Source organism: Tribolium madens, unplaced genomic scaffold (assembly GCF_015345945.1).
Source record: "Tribolium madens isolate multiple individuals breed KSU strain unplaced genomic scaffold, Tmad_KSU_1.1 Scaffold_91;HRSCAF=231;Tcas5.2_LG7, whole genome shotgun sequence".
In the NCBI taxonomy this organism is placed as follows: Eukaryota; Metazoa; Arthropoda; class Insecta; order Coleoptera; family Tenebrionidae; genus Tribolium; species Tribolium madens.
Genome location: NW_025401063.1, coordinates 12,697,133 through 12,713,641, shown reverse-complemented (window position 1 = coordinate 12,713,641; position 16,509 = coordinate 12,697,133). Strand labels below are relative to the sequence as shown.

Genomic DNA, 16,509 nt, shown 5'->3' with positions numbered 1-16,509 from the left:
GTAATTTTTCGAAGCGATTGGATTACAATTTGAAAAATACATTTTGTAACATAAAAAGTACAAATATTAAAACTGATTGCATAAAAATTAAACCCTGAAAAGAAAAAGGTCAAGAGCGTCCGTCTATTTAATGAAAGAAAAGGTTGAACGCAACATATTTGTTTTCTTTATTGGAAAAACTGTGAGTGGAAATTGCAAATAATTTAACAAACACTTTTGACGTAGAAAAATTAACTTTATTTAAAAAATTGCTTTACACGAAGTTTATTCAGTGGCGTCCTCCTTGGGTACACCGAAAGGCTCCTCTACAGTTTCAGCCCCAGAATCGGCGATTACCACATCTTTTGAGGGCTTATCGCGACCATCAGTCTTAGTATTTTCAATCTTGCGTACAACATCCATGCCTTTCAGCACTTTCCCAAAGACGACATGTCTTCCATCCAACCACGAAGTCTTCTTTGTGGTGATAAAGAACTGAGATCCGTTGGTGTCTTTCCCGGCGTTGGCCATGGAGAGCCATCCAGCTCCATAATGCTTGAGCTTGAAGTTTTCGTCTTCGAATCGTTCGCCGTAAATGCTGCGGCCTACATAAAAACCGAATTAAACTGAATTAGGCAACAATGGAGTACTAACCGCCAGTTCCGTCGCCTTTAGTGAAGTCTCCGCCTTGGATCATAAAATCTTTGATCACGCGATGAAATTTGCTCCCTTTGTATCCTTCGCCGACGGACTTCTGGGCCAATTCCTTAAAATTCTGCACTGTCTTGGGAACGGTTTTGCCGAAAAGGCCGATTTCGATGCGACCGACAGCTTCATCGCCGATTGTTATATCGAACCAAACCTAGGTTGTTTTAGAAATTAATGGCAAAATCAAGCGTGTTGGCGTACCTTGTCGGTGACTTTGGGGCCTTTTTTGGCTTTGTCGTCCTCGCAATTCGCAAAGGCACAAAGGGCGATTATGGCACAACACAGGATGAGCTTGCGATGCATCGCGGTGGACGTATGTATATACTGAACAAAGAACCGGTGTTGAAATGTTAATAACCTTCGTTGCAAACACCTCTCAAGTAAGACGAATAGGAAACGGCCACGAGATAATCGTGATAGGTCAAAAAAAGATGATGTCAAAGCCACGCAAATGGAAATGTCAGTTCACTGTCAGTTGTCTTTAACTTTTTGAGGTTACGCGGGGGTGGGGGTTACGGTGGGGAATCGAAAATATACCGAATGACTTAATTTTTGTCGACAGTTGGCTACAAGTTTGAAATCTTAATTTGGCAACCATTCCTATTAAATATAGCACGTTTTAATTTAAATACAGAATGTTTTAGCAGTTTTATGGCTCGGATAGGATTGAAAGAAAGACCTATTCTGTCGTGTCAATATATTTATATGATGCATAAAATTTAAAACTTTTTTACACAAAAAAAACTTAGTATATTAAAAAAAATGACAATAAAATTGCCAAATTAAATACAGGATGTGTCAGAACTCGTGCCCCAGAGAAAAATTTCAAGATAGGATACCAGGAATATGGACAAAATGTTAAAAAAAAATTATCTGGCAAAAAATTTTGACATTTGACTTTTTTAATTTCTATTTAATGATACTGATGATCTCGTATATGTTTTTTTTATAATTATTTATTAAAGGCACAAAAATTTTGCCAATAAAATCCACAAAATAATATTAAACAGAGTTACAATTTAGGATACAGCTTCCTTGTTTCCTCTTTTAATAGCCTGTAGCAAAGAAACTTCATTTTTCATGTTTCCAACAGAAATAAATATAAGAGTCAAAGTGCAAAACTGAAACTTTCATAACTTCGAAATTTCTATAAATAGAATTTTTTTAACATTTTTCCATATTTAACTAAATTTAGCAACTCTTTTTTCAAATAATAAATTTGCATGTTTCATTAAGTACCTATTTATTAAAATCGTTCATTAATAGGGATTATTAACGCATGATTTCATATACATTAATAAACAGACAACAGAAAAATGTACTAATAAATGAATGTAATAAATTAACCAAACTTATAGTCTTCAATAAACTGTAGTATTTTTAAATTATCATATTCATCTTCCAGTTGTCTTCGCTTCCTGCCAATAAACGCAGTGGCAGTCGTCCCATTCATCATTGTTACATTAGAAGTTTTATTTTTAAGGGCTTGAATAAGCTTCTAAAAACCGTAATTTATAAATTTCCACATTAAGCAATATAAAAAGCGCTCACCAAAACTAGTTTAATAAGAAAAACAGCAAAGGTCAGAAATCCGATCGTCATCAAAGCCCCTTCATTTGACGGAAAATCCATTTCGTGGTCGTCATGTCCTCGAGCCTCCACTAAATCATCATCTGATGTTCTCCACAGACTTCCCATACGTTCGTCTTTTATGGAAAAAAAAAATAGAAATAAAAATAGAAATTGTGTAACTTACCGATGTTTACTAATAAATTGTCTCTCAAATTGGTAAGCAGTGAAATTTTGCTTTTGAGGGACTTTTTAGCGCTGTGAGTTAAAGTTTCTTGGATGGTGTTCAAGAGAGGCATAAATCCAGAATTAATTTCTTCAGTTCTGCTTTTTGTTTTATTTGCTTTGCTTGCAGATTTTGGTGCCTCTGTAAACTCTTCCGGTGCCTTTAAAGTGTTTTCAGTTTTGGGATTCATTCTTCTGCTTATTTGAGGAGTCGTTGTTAGGGGTTGAATAGTAGTCATTAAGTCTTTGTAATTTGGAGTAGTCGTACTATGAATTTTTGGTGTTGTTTTTAACAATTTATAAGTAGCGGGTGTGGTTGTTGGAAACTTTTTATTGTGAAAACTGACTTTAGGGGAGCCTAAAAGCGAGAGTAAATTTCGAACAGTTAACTTTGTGGTGCTTACCAAAAACAAATTGGGGCGATTTTTTGTTGGCCAATTGAGGGATTTCCACCCAAGCACTTTTTACTGAGTTTGGGTAAATGAATTCAAAAATTAAATTCACTACTAGTAGGTGCCACATTTCTAGGTGGTGTAAAATCTCGCACTGAGATCATAAAACTGTTAAGTGTGACATTGTTTAGAACTTAGAGCAGTTAGATTCTGTTAGAACTCTTATGCAAAATCTTGGAGCAGAAAATCGCTTGATGGAACTAAGTGGAACTTGCAAAAAAAATATTCCTTACTGCTTGTTGCCTGTTGGTGTTTCCGACTTTTTGCAAATCTTATACCAAATTATTTAATTGTTGAATTTTTTCAATTTGCATGCACTAGTTCGTTTTTTACTGTCGTCTTGAAATTTTGGATCTGTGCTTACGCGTCTGTAATTCCACTGGAGTTAAGAACTTATCTTCTAAAGGGTATATTATGTAATATTCATGATAAGAAATGTAAAGAAAAAGAAAATAAATAAGTATTTATTTATTAGGAATATTTGTATACAAAATTACAAGGAAAAATTAAATACACAAATACAAACGTGTGTAAAAATGAAAGACATCATTTCTGTATCGTAATGTAGAAGCTTGTAACCATTGAAAAATTACGAGTAAATTATTATCCTTTGTATTATACTATTACGACAGAAGATTCAGTATATGTTTGATGAACAATTTGTGTTCCTAGTTCGTCAATGCAGGGAAAAAGTTTGTGACTATCTAATTTGTTTTTTGAGTTTTATCGAAAATGTTTTATGTGTTATGCCAACATCTCAAATTCAACTTTTTGATTAAATTTTAACAATGTTATTTGTACATTTTAATGTCGTTGTCTTTTAACCGTAATTTTCCCATACATACAAATTTAGCTCTTTAGCGTCTTCCCTTTTTTCCTTTTTACTTTTCTGTACAGTTCTTGCGACAGTTGTATTATGATTACTTCTCTCCCACTTATTTTTCGTTACTTATTTTTTTTTCACGTTTTCCTTAATTTTTTCGTAAAAAATTTCTCAATTTCTCCAAATTTAAATGAAATTATTTTGTCTTGTTTTCCTATTCACAATTACTTTCTTCTGACATTTTCTTCTTTGAGTGAATTTTTCGTGTGGCTCTTCGTAAACTTACATTTTGCTAACTGCCCCCAATCTATTAAAGTGTAACAGTTTCCTTTTCGTTGTGGCAGGAAGATGGTCAAATATCTTTTACTTGTCCTTTCTTGTATTATGAGAAAAAGAAAGCCACCATCCTTTTTCACATTTTAACACCGATGGCTTAACCAACTGAAATTCTTGACTTCTCTCTTTAGTAGTGAAGGATTCACCCTGTACTTCTCTTAGCATCATTCTTTCTTCATACAACGTTGGCGATGCAGATCACAATGACGAATCTTGGTTCTTTGGTTCAAAAGTTGATAATTTATAATCCCGCGTTTCCACCTGCGACGAAGTCTTACGCGTATTGTTCAGTAATTCAGATTTCTAAAAATCAAAGTATATAACAATGTGAAACACAAACACATGAATTTTAAATTCTCACCTATTAAAATTTCACATTGGTTAGGTCTGCTGACTGAAAATTACATCAAACACGCTTCTGCTATGACGAAAAAAATCATCTGCGTAGTTTTTTTTCCTTTAGACCGATGATGATCAGTTCATTTCATCTTTTCTCTTTCTTTATCCCATTAATTCTCCTTTTGTCCCCTGTACATCAACGATATTGACAAATTCTTTCGCTAAACAACTTGCTACGTAAGTCGACTACCCATGAAAAATCCTTTTCATTTTATAGATACAATAGAAGTCATTCGTTTGTTTTGTCGATCTGTAAATAGAAAATCTTTAACACAAATTTTAAACATTACGAAATTTCACGTACCAACAGTACAGTTAAGTTTCTTTCGTTGACAGTGACGTTTCTTCTTCTTTTTATATCCACTACAACGACAAATTCTCCCCTGTTTTAGCATACGGTAAAAATTTATTTGTTCTTACAAAGGAAAAAACCTTATTACTTTCGCTTTGGAAGAACAAATCCTTTTATTTCATACGAAATTGGATGTTTTTTTGTATTCTTTACTTCTACTTCTGCTTCCTGTGGCGAAAAATCCTATTTTTTTTTACTAGCAGTAATTTTCTTCTTTTTGTGAAATATAGCACTTGCGAATACTCCTCTTTTTTCGTTTCCGGTGATGACTTATTTCCATTTTCTTCATTCTTAAATGACAAACCCCTTTTCTTCATACGAAACAATGATTTGACATGACGACGAATTCATTTTTATCGTTTTCACTAAAAGAAAAAAAACCTTTTCATGTTTTGCTTTCTGGTGGTCGAAAGTCTTCTCACTTATTTTTCTATCGTTAATAGTAATTGTCTTCTCTATTCATTTCCGACAATAACAAATCAAGTGAAGATAAATCTTAGATTTCATCATGGGGGTTATGAAAGTTTTCCTTACTTCCTTCTTCATTACTAACGCCACAAATATCCTTTCATCATTTGACGACGACGAATTTCCGAATGAATAAATAAGTTTCCCTCATCTTTCCCCTTCTTTTCTCCCAGCGACGATACAACATTTCTTTATTGACTACTTATGATATTCTGTAACCTGTTCTTTTTTCATTTTTGGGATGCCGAATTATTTCTTTTTTCGTTCCTGGACTGATCTTGTTTATTATGCTGCTGCAACAAAAAATATTTTCATTGTTCCTCTGTAAATAAGAAATAAAATTAGTATTGAACATAAATTCAACAGAATTATTACGCACCAATTAATAAAAATTGGGCGACTCATCCTGCAACGCCTAGCCTGTGGTAACTTTCTTCATTTTCATTTAAGCTGTAAAATATTGAACCTACTTATATCCAATTTCCCAAATCATAAATGGATTACGAAATAATAGAAAAGACCTCTTTTTGTAAAATAGATACCATATATAACCCAACGCAAAATACTCTATTGAAATAAAAGTTTCTGTTTTTCTGCCGACGACTCATCTTCTCTTCCTTCTTCACTTTTTATCGACGACGTATCCTTTTCTTTCTTCATCCCTCGGCAACAAGTGGTCCTCTTCTTACTTCGTCCCTAGGCAGCCCGTGGTCCTCTTCTGGCTCTTCTTTACTTCATCTCTCGGCAACAAGTGGTCCTCTTCTTACTTCGTCCCTCGGCAGCCCGTGGTCCTCTTCTGGCTCTTCTTTACTTCATCTCTCGGCAACGAGTGGTCCTCTTCTTACTTCATCCCTCGGCGACGAGTGGTCCTCTTCTGGCTCTTCTTTACTTCATCTCTCGGCAACGAGTGGTCCTCTTCTTACTTCATTCCTCGGTGACGAGTGGTCCTTTTCTCGACAGCCAGTAGTCCTCTTCTTGCTTCAAGCCTGGGCGGCAAGTGGTCCTCTTCTTACTTCATCCCTCGGCGACGAGTGGTCCTATTCTTTATTCATCCCTAGGCGACGAGTAGTCCTTTTCTCTCTTCATCCCTCGGCAGCCAGTAGTCCTCTTCTTTCTTCAAGCCTCGGTGACAAGTGGTCCTCTTCTTATTTCATCCGTCGGCGAAGAGTGGTCCACTTCTTTATTCATTCCTCGGCGACGAGTAGTCCTTTTCTTTCTTCGTCCCTCGGCAGCCAGTAGTCCTCTTCTTTCTTCAAGACTCGGCAGTAAGTGGTGCTTTTCTTACTTCATCCCGCGGCGGCGAATAGTCCTCTTCTTACTTCATCCCTCGGCGGCAAATGATCCTCTTCTTTATTCATCCCCCAACATTAAGTGGTCCTCTTCTTACTTCATCCTTCGACGGCGAGTGGTCCTCTTCTTTATTCATTCCTCGGCGGCAAGTAGTCCTCTTCTTACTTCATCCCTCGGCGGCGAGTGGTCCTCTTCTTTCTTCATCCCTCGATGGCGAGCTGTCTTCTTTCTTCATCCTTCGGTGGAATATTCCTTTTCGTTCTTCGTCCCCCAGCGGTGAGTAGTCTTCTTCATTCTTATTCCCTTGTCAGCGAAAGGTCCACTTCTTTCATCCTCTTCTTTCTCATCCCGTTGTCGAAAACAAATTGACTTTTTTCTTCTCTATCAATGGCGACAAATTCTCTTCTTTTTCTACCCCTCCGGCGATTTCAAACCTTCCTTCGCCCTTCGTCGGCGATAAATTCTATTCTTTCACCTACAGAAGATATTTTCTTCTGCTGTGAACAAAAAAAAACAGGTTAGTACTATTTACATAATACCAACCGAAAACAATTACTTACCTTTAAATATAAATGGTCGGGCCATCCTGCAAATATGTTGATTTCTGTTGGAAGATGACGTCCTCTTTTTCTAAAAATCATTTAAATTCAATGCAAAATGTAGTTACTTTTTATTCAGATAAATAGCGGCAGTGACGCTTCATTCGTCGTTTCGTTTCTCTCTTCTATTACTATTCTTCGCCTATCTTCTCTCTTCAGTAAGTTACATCTTCAAATAGTATTTTTCATTCTTCTAAGCTCCTTTGTAATTTTTTCCATTTCCGTAATTTTCCTTGTAACCAAATCTTACTGTAAAACAAATTCATTAAAAATAAAGCATATCAGCATTTCACACCATTACCCTTCAAAAATGCCAACACACAAATTTTCTAGTCGATGTTTAAAAATATGACGTCCATTATACCAAACAAAAATTCTTAATTTCTTTAAAAACCACTATCCAAAAATTTGTCGTTCTCAAAAAATTAGACTCCAATCGTCTTCTGCAAAATGCATCTAATAATTCGCTGAAGTTCTTATAATACTTGGTTGTTAAAACATTGGAGAGTACAAAAGGTAGACGATTCTTTAGCTGATCGGAGCCAGGAAGAATTTTTATTTGGAAATGAAACTATGCTACGTCATATCTGCAATCAGAAAACATTAAAAAAAAAATTTTAAACATCTGTGACGTACCTTGTTATTGTGGTTATAACACCATACCTAAAATTCTTCACCTACTACAAAATGGATTTCGTTAAAAATACATATCTACTTCTTCACAAATTTTATTTTTAAACGCTTAAGTATTTCATTTGTTACATACTCCAATCTCGACTAACAAAATAAATTACGTTTTGTATTTTTTTGTCAAAATAACAATGCGATTGGTCCTCGTACCCAAAGCAAAGTCTTGCAATCCAGCTTTGTATCTTGCAAAAAAAAAAACTATAAAAATACTAACAACAAACTTGTAGCAAATATATTTACCTTACAAAAAAACTTCGCGTAATAAATGTATTTCGAAGTGGATCTTCTCCTGTAGGGTGTTTGGGTCAAAAGTGATGGAGGATTTCTGTGACGAAAACCATGTGGAAATGGTTGGTTGTAATTCCCGTTGAGTATTTTTCGTACAATTAAAGTCTATCACTCAGTGAAAGAAAATCTATTGTCGAAGATATTTGTATATTCCATCCCGTCATTTCCCGCGAATTGTATTGTGTAGGGTAGGTACCTCGCTTAAGATTGTTAAAATTCGTATGGGTAATTTTCGCAACAGTAAAAAAAAATACAAATCATAAGTCACCATGGTTTTAACAGTTTTTAACTGTTGTTACTTCTCCGTTCGGATTCAAAACTTATTGTCGATAATGGAACGAAACGAAAATTGTCTTTCTTCGTGGGAATGAACAATCATGATTTTTTTAAGTTAGTAAAGACCAGATACTCCGGTCCTCCGGTCCAAAATGTCGTTTTCTTGTTACACTTTAAATAATATTGTCGAAATAACGCGGTTGAATTCTTGAAGTCTCGAAAAAGAACTTGCAATTTCGGAGAATGGCAGTTGCTTAAGCTTTCCGTAACAATATCGTCAATTGTGAATGAAACAATTTGCAAATTTGGTCGATGTAATGAAACACTATTTCACAGAATATTTGAAACTTCTTTTGAACTAACATGTTTTTTTCATAATTGCTTCCGGACAAAGGAATTGACAATCCACACACTTCTAGAGCAACCATTGGTAGGTTATGAACGAGTATACAAATCGGTGTTACTAATTTGCGAAGATACGTAATTTGGAACAAGAAGAAATTTCAAATCAAGTTCCACAAGCAACAATAAAAGATATTTCCAAATAAATACATACAATTCGGTAACTTCATGAAGTTGTACAGTTTTGAAGAGTAGATTAGTTTTCTTTACATTTGGATGTTGTATGTTGTTCATGTTAGACTTTTTAGTAATCCTCTTCAATCATCGTCCGTTTGAAATCTTTCAATTTTAGCCTGACATTCTCTTGCTTTTTTAGAATAATTTCTTTCTACACATTAATTCTCCTCTTTCCTTGCTTCCAACGCTAAATGAAGATATTCTTTCTTCTTTTTTCTGACTTTCCTCTTCTACTTTCGTCCGTTTACTCTCTGTATAGCAAGCCTTCGTTTTCCAATTTTGTCTCGACATATTCTGTTCATTTCTAGAGTTCGCTCTTGCTTTCTTCCAACGCTGATTGAAGATAATCCCTCTTCACAAAATTTTTCTTGATCTTGCTTGTTTTCCTTGGCATCCTTTCTTCTCAAAAACTTCCAGTCCTGTTCCTTTTTCTCACATTCCTCCTCTTCATCCATTCACTATCTGTACAGCAACTCTTCGTGTTTCCAATTTTTACTAGATATTTTATGTTAATCTTTTTCTAGAGTTCACTTTTGCTTTCTTCAGACGCCGCATAAAGATAATTCCTCTCATTTTTTTATCCTGCTTGTTTTCCTTTCACGATACATGGCATCCTCCCTTTTTAAAATAAACTATTCTGCTTCATTTTTCCACCATCCAGCGAGCCTCTTCTTTACTTAACCATACTTAAGAATGCTTTCAACAACGAGAATCCCTTCATTTTTCACCGAAATCTTCACCTTTGTTAATTATCGGTTTCCAAATGGAACTCCCCATTCGCGCTAAAAAAGTACTATAAAATTTGACTTCCTTTGATTTTTTAATTCCTACCAGACTAAGAAATCCAGATCAACTATCTTTTGAATCCACAAGCAACCAAAAGCAGTTCTAATCCCGAACTATCATAACAAAAAAAAAAAAAAGAATGCAACAAATTCCATCGATTAGGGGCGTAGAAAAATACCGATTAGTGTACAAATGTGTATTGGGTCCTATCTTCGGCCAATTTCTGTTCATCCAGTTTCTTCTTTAAGATGCTATTTTAAAATGCATGTTATAACAAGATTAAAAAAATTACCTCAAAGCTGTTCCTCCTTATAACTTTGATTTAAAAAATGCTGAACTGTTTTAAGAAAGGGGGGGCATAACAAAAAATTATGAGTAGGTAAACTAGAAAGCCGACTCCAGACTTTTTTACAAAATCGTTGGAAAACATCATTGTTTTTGTTCTGCAACTAGTTTTACTTTTCACACTAGATATGCACTGACCTGCGCTAAGATATTAAGCGGCACTTATTTGTTGGTACCCTTTGTGAGTTTGTAAAGCGCTGCGAAGGTTCTAAAGTTGTTTGTCCTATTTTTGATACGTAAAAGTATATGATTCCTAATAAAAATAATCGTTTTTATTGTTCTGTTTATAAATCCTTAGTGAGCTTTGATGTAGAACGAACGATGTTTTTGTATTCTAAAATCAGGTCCGACAATTTCTGGTATTTCATCAAATACTTAATGTATAATCCTTTTGTGGACAAAACCGAATACGACAATAGCAATTAGCGTTTCCTTTCGAGGATTCCATTAACTTATAGTTGTAAGACGAAAAATCCAAATTTCCACCGTTTGACTAAATAGCTGGTTTTTTCAATTGGAGTTCTTGGAAGGCCTTAGTCGGTTGCATGCTGCCGTTTCTCAACCGTTACAACTTGGTATCTAATATGCGCAACTTTAATCACCTCTATAAAATATCATCGTTTGTAACAAGACAAGAGATAAACTGATACTCAATGAACGATGAAAATGTTTCAACTTGTTCCTTGTAGTAATTCTCGGACGGAATTCATTTTTTACAAATTCTGCAAATGATTCATTTTTCTTTAACTATTAAATACCTGGATCACGGACTACGTTGTGTAGTTGGTTGTCAACTTTCAGAGATTAAACGGTGAGAAATGGGAATAACGCACTTGTTTAAAGACGAAACTTGATGAAGTACATACGATTCCAGTTTCTTTCGGTGATACGATCTAATATTAATAATAATCATCTACAACTTTCACTTTAACACAAACAGTAAATAAAATAAAATGATACTCTGGTGTTTGCATTGTTGAAAAATTATACTTCGTTACGAATAATCATGAATCACGATAAAGCGGTGGAAAAATGGGAATACCGCGCTTGTTTAAAGACGAAACTCTTGAGAGTGCTTTTCTTTATCTCTGGACCTGATGAGGTTTATACGACTACTGGTTGATGTCAGCTTCTTTCGGTAATTAAATCAATAATGATCTACAACTTTCACTTTGACACAAACAGTAAATAAAATAAAATGATACTCCGGTGTTTGCACTGTTGAAGAATTATGCTTTGTTACGAATAATCACGATTCACGATAAAGCGGGGGGAAAATGGAAATACCGAGCTTGTTTAAAGACGAAACTCTTGGGAGTGATTTTCCTTATCTCAGGATCTGATGAAGTGTATACGACTAGTGGTTGATGTCAGCTTCTTTCGGTAATTACGATCTAATATCAATAATAATCTAAAACTTTCACTTTGTCACAAACAGTAAATAAAATAAAATGATACTCCGGTGTTCGCACTGTTGCTTCGTTACGAATAATCACGACTAGGAAAAGAAATATTTCGAAAAACTTCTGTTACAATTCAACTTTCATAAAACTTTCGATACTTGCAAAATTGCGGTTTCCACGTTCAAAATCCTTTTTAATTGTTGCATTCGTTATTTAACACGATGCAAACATCTTCATTTAAATACGTGAAAGACGACCCGAAACGCAGTATCAGTGTTGTTCTTGTGATCTTCTAGAAAAGGGATAAAAATCCAAATAAGTTACGAATACTTGCGACTTTTTTTGATTATTTTGCACCAATCGATATTCCCAACGTGCTGGACTGCGAAAGGGTAAGATCGTCTTAGACTATCTGTAAACAGCGGGTTTTGACATCGCAAAATTTATAAATCAAATGATACTATTCGGTGTCCTAATCCTAATAATGCGTTAGTTAGGCTTAGTTTCCTACTTTGCGCAATGGAAGCGACGAAATTTCTTTTCAGGTTTTATATGTATTGTGTATACAACAGAATTTCTCGAAACTTCAAGCTGGCTGCGTTATAGATGCTTTTCTGGAACTACTGTCTTTGATATTGCGCACAACACAAAAATTAATACTATATTCAAAACCCGAAACCTGTTGCACAAAGGTTAAAATAGAAAAACGCTGAATTCTAGGAGTTCTGACGATGTAGAAAAAATTCGCATCTTATACTTTCCTTCTTCTAAGTCCAACTCGTCCGAACTTCTCAAATTATTTTCACTTAAATTTCGGAAACACACCGCTTGAATTTGACTGCAAATATTCATACGTAACGTAACGTCCTCTACAAAAAAAAGTTGATACCACGTAAATAATATGGGAAAGATGTAAAAATAAAGTCTTCATGCTGAAACGAATGATGCGAGGACAGAAACGGGTAATTTTCTCTTTTGATCTTGTCTCTAAAATGACGATTCTTTTCAAACTTCCTTCTAAACTTAAGCTATTTTTTTGTAAAAACACATACTCCTAACAATGTCATTTTTGTATATTTTTCTATACTTGCGCCCTTATGATATGATGAACTGCGACAGCTTTTGTAATCAATCACGAAAATGTTCTTCATAATTCCTCTACAAATCACTTTTAGATTTTTCATCTTATTACCTATTACTGCTATGAGTCGTTGAACTTTTTCATAAACCCTTCTTGCCTTGGTTGAAGAATTGTACTAAATGTAAATTTCGGAAACTATTGTTGATTACCTAATCCCAGGCTAGAACCTCGTTGAAGTACCAAGTAATAAATCTGATTCCTGATGGTACTTGGATTTAAGTACTTGAAGCTGATACAATTCTAGAAGGTCTTAATTGTAACACCGGTAACACAACTAACTGATACTTGGCTTGTTTATGAAATGATAACTTCAGTAATGGTCCAGAAAAAGTTGGTTGTCCCTTGGTGTCAGCAGATATAGTAAAATAAAGGTAATAAGAAGTTTACAGCAATTCCCTTTCAGTATTCTTCGGTTAAAACGATGAAACTATGCGATTGAGGATCTAGAAATTCAAGGGATTTCGCACACACTAAATTTCGAAAAAATGAGCTGCCTCGTGAGCTTGAGCATTTTTTATATTTGAATTTCCGCTTTCTAAATTTTTATCGGCCACAACTACTACAAAAACTTATCGTTTACTTATCTTGTTATATGGCTGTCATTTTCTCACATAATGTAGGGCATACAAATTGTATGAGTAATATTGTACCTGTGCATCACGATGATCCAACGATATTATTGAATTTGAAAATTTTCGATGCAAAGTTTTATTCCGACATGAAAAAAGATCCGCTTCATATTTTATGTACCTGATAATACTCGACCGGAAGTCTTGAATTATCTTGCCTTTGTTTTCAAATTGACGAACTACCTTGTTCCATGAAATACTTCTCGAATTTGTAGGTCGGTTGAGAAAGCAAACCTCATATTGAGAAATGTTAAAAGTGAAATGACTTCGAAACTTTCACGCCTGACTTGGTGGGTGGTATTTCAACAAACTTGCGCAAAATCAGTAGTAATGTTGATCCTCGTTAAGAGATTTTGTGTGTACTTATGATAAAATGTTATATTGACTAAATTACGAAGTCCAAGGTGAAACTTTCTTCATTATACGGGAAGGCTATCTGCAAATATTCGTAACAAGTCGCACAATAATCCATTACCTCAGATGATGACATTCCTTAATATCTTCAGATGGATATTACCGTACGTTAAAAAAAATTTGATTTCATCAATTTTATTGTCCTTCCTGAAAAACATTTACATGGCAAAATTTACGACAAAATTTTCCAGATGCGTGACTCCTTGTCCTCTTGTATTTCATCTTCATTTAATAAAAAATTGTAAATTTAATTACTTTAGTTACGAACATTTGCATTTTTAGATTAGCCAAATTATAACGAACTTTATCCTTACTTTTTGAAAAATCAAAGATATTTATCAAAAGTGAAAATTTAATTAATACTGTCTTCTTTACACCTCCTAAAAACGTACGTGATGTGGATTTGAGTACGAATACCTGAATCCTGCGAACTGATGCTTTTTCCTCCTTACTTTAATTAAATTGAATTTTCTATTATTTCCCGCAAGACGGAATTTAACATTTGTATGTACGTAACTTGAAGTATAAGATTAAAGCATGCAAATAGCTTCTTTGTTTTACCGCAGTCCTCAATTAAAAAAATCATCAGCTGGCCGCTTATGACCAGGAGCAGCTACTTCTCGGATCTTGCTTACATGATCACAATGACCTGACAAAATAACGAAAAACAACTCCAAAACAAGCCACTCATGTGGCGGTTACAAGTTAGGACCAAATGGTACTTTACCGTTACTCGAACATCCGCAGAGAGTACGTGTGCAGTACGTCCACCAAAGTTCGAGCAAGTAACGGAAAGTGTGCTTCCATTTCCTCTTGTGATTATCGACAATTACGAACTAGATCGTTGGCAGCTTTGGGAAACTGGAGAAGCTTCACTGCCAACCTACAGGAAAATATTCATCCACTAGCATTCATCCATGCATAAGACTGGAGCACCGCTGTTACATAATTTGTGAACTCCATCTCTTAGCGCCATTCAATGATGTTCACAAAAAATTAACGAGTGGTGGTGGAGTACAAGGGGTAGAAAATGTCAAGGAACGATACTTCATGGGTTTTACCACTCATGTGCCGCCCTAGCCGTCTTTAGCGCAATGTGCATTCAACTCAGCTTTAGGTGTTCAGTATTATGGGGGACTAACGGTCGCTTTCGAGTCGATAGGTACCGTAACCAGCAGGCCTTCTCCTCTCACATGTAAATTCAAAATAATTAGTATACAGGAATAACAGGAGCAGAACAGTAATGCTACAAACTGGTTGTCTTTTTCTTTCTTTTTTTTTATTAATTCAATTTAAAAAAGTTCAATTCTTTACATAAATATATTCAACTGTATGTATATGATTCAACCTAAAGTTAATTTGTACATAGAGTTAGTGATACATTACAAACCAAAAACGGGCACAATCCTGGCAATCAGGTTCGGACAGTAGGGCCCCCCCAGGTGACTGTAACGAAAAAACTCCATAAAATCACAGAATATTATCACATCGATCTTCTAAACTATGCAATCAATTCAAGCTTTCGAAAATTGCACAAGTTTCATCTGGGACATAAATTGGTCTAAACTACTGTTGACTTCTTGGCAGACGGTGTCATCCCATCGTACATCATTCGAATTATCTATCTTCTGTGCAGCTTTGGCCTTGATGAACTCCCACTTCAGTCTTCTCTCTTGTTGCTTCATTTTTAATTCAGTCTCAGCCCGCGAGAGGGCGCTCGATAAAATAGCCTGAACGAGGAGATTTCTACGCTTTTGTAGTTTACAATTTGTTTTCTTGAATTTTACTTTACTAATCCAATCACACAATGAATTAACTGTGGTTTCTTTGTTGCCAACCGAGCAACCCATAGGTTGTTTTTTTCGAAATTTTTTCAAAATCTCCTCTTATCAGCGCTTTTAAATGAAATCTATTGCTAACACACCTGCTTTTCAGTCTCAAAAACGCAGATATTGTCGTATTTTTCGGCCAGAGAACGGGAACGTAGTGCTGCACTAACTGCACTCCTCACTCTTCGGCAATCACCACAAAATGGCGATGGCGGATGACGTCTACGCTTTTATATAGAGGTCGCGACAGAAATTGTAATCCTACGCCGGGAGTGGAAAAGTAGTACTGCACATTTTTTTTATTTTTCGCAGAAACTGAATCCCAAATTTGATTTAGCCTGGGACACAGGGTAACTACTGTTGAGGGTCAATGATCTAGCAAATAAAAAGTTCTTACAATTATCGGTTTCGTAAAAATCTGCCCCAAATTTGTTGGCGGAGACTTGCATGGAGTCTGTGTGACGTCATCAAAAGTTCGGGCATTTTCCACGTAATTTTATTGATCTGTTGAACTGTTTACGCGAAAATTCTCTTATTTATTTGGTAAAAGACCAAATGTGAAAACATTGTTCTTATTTGTATTTAATTTGTGTCCAAGACAATCCAATTAATTTCAGTTTGAATAAATATCAAAGGATTAATTACTTCCAACATTTCGAGTGTATTTTTTGTTTACATTTACAATCGAATTGCTTAAATTCTAATTTAAATCATTTTTCTAATAGAAAATTACCTCATTTAACTGTTTTATTGTAATTGATTAGATTATGTTAATCATGAAAAGTTCCATAAAAATAGATCATCTGGATTTTCTATTTTCGGGGTAGGGGCAAGTTAATAGTTAATTCAATTTATGCTTATTTAAGCCGTTGGAATAATAACTAACAAAATGAAGCAGGGATAATTAATTAGGTTATTTTAATCTGTTG

At 35.0% G+C, this 16,509-nt stretch overlaps 2 protein-coding genes across 2 annotated transcripts; both read right to left on the bottom strand.

The window, feature by feature from the left end:
• Window positions 1-214: 214 nt before the first annotated feature.
• Window positions 215-1,173, bottom strand: LOC123010480 (peptidyl-prolyl cis-trans isomerase B). The gene is made up of 3 exons (XM_044407396.1): window positions 889-1,173; window positions 634-841; window positions 215-584 (listed from the first exon to the last, which is right to left on the bottom strand). Exons 1-3 carry the CDS (start codon window positions 988-990, stop codon window positions 265-267), a joined length of 630 nt encoding a protein of 209 aa, XP_044263331.1. The 5' UTR covers window positions 991-1,173; the 3' UTR covers window positions 215-264.
• An 827-nt stretch (window positions 1,174-2,000) lies between these two features.
• Window positions 2,001-15,210, bottom strand: LOC123011555. The gene is given in 14 exon segments (XM_044409048.1): window positions 2,001-2,185; window positions 2,239-2,393; window positions 2,444-2,882; window positions 2,884-4,395; window positions 4,454-4,741; window positions 4,796-5,208; window positions 5,266-5,633; window positions 5,691-7,098; window positions 7,162-7,449; window positions 7,502-7,787; window positions 7,837-8,072; window positions 8,131-9,815; window positions 9,865-10,060; window positions 10,112-15,210. Coding segments are annotated over 4 exon segments (870 nt in total). The 5' UTR covers window positions 3,004-4,395; window positions 4,454-4,741; window positions 4,796-5,208; window positions 5,266-5,633; window positions 5,691-7,098; window positions 7,162-7,449; window positions 7,502-7,787; window positions 7,837-8,072; window positions 8,131-9,815; window positions 9,865-10,060; window positions 10,112-15,210; the 3' UTR covers window positions 2,001-2,029.
• Window positions 15,211-16,509: the final 1,299 nt, after the last annotated feature.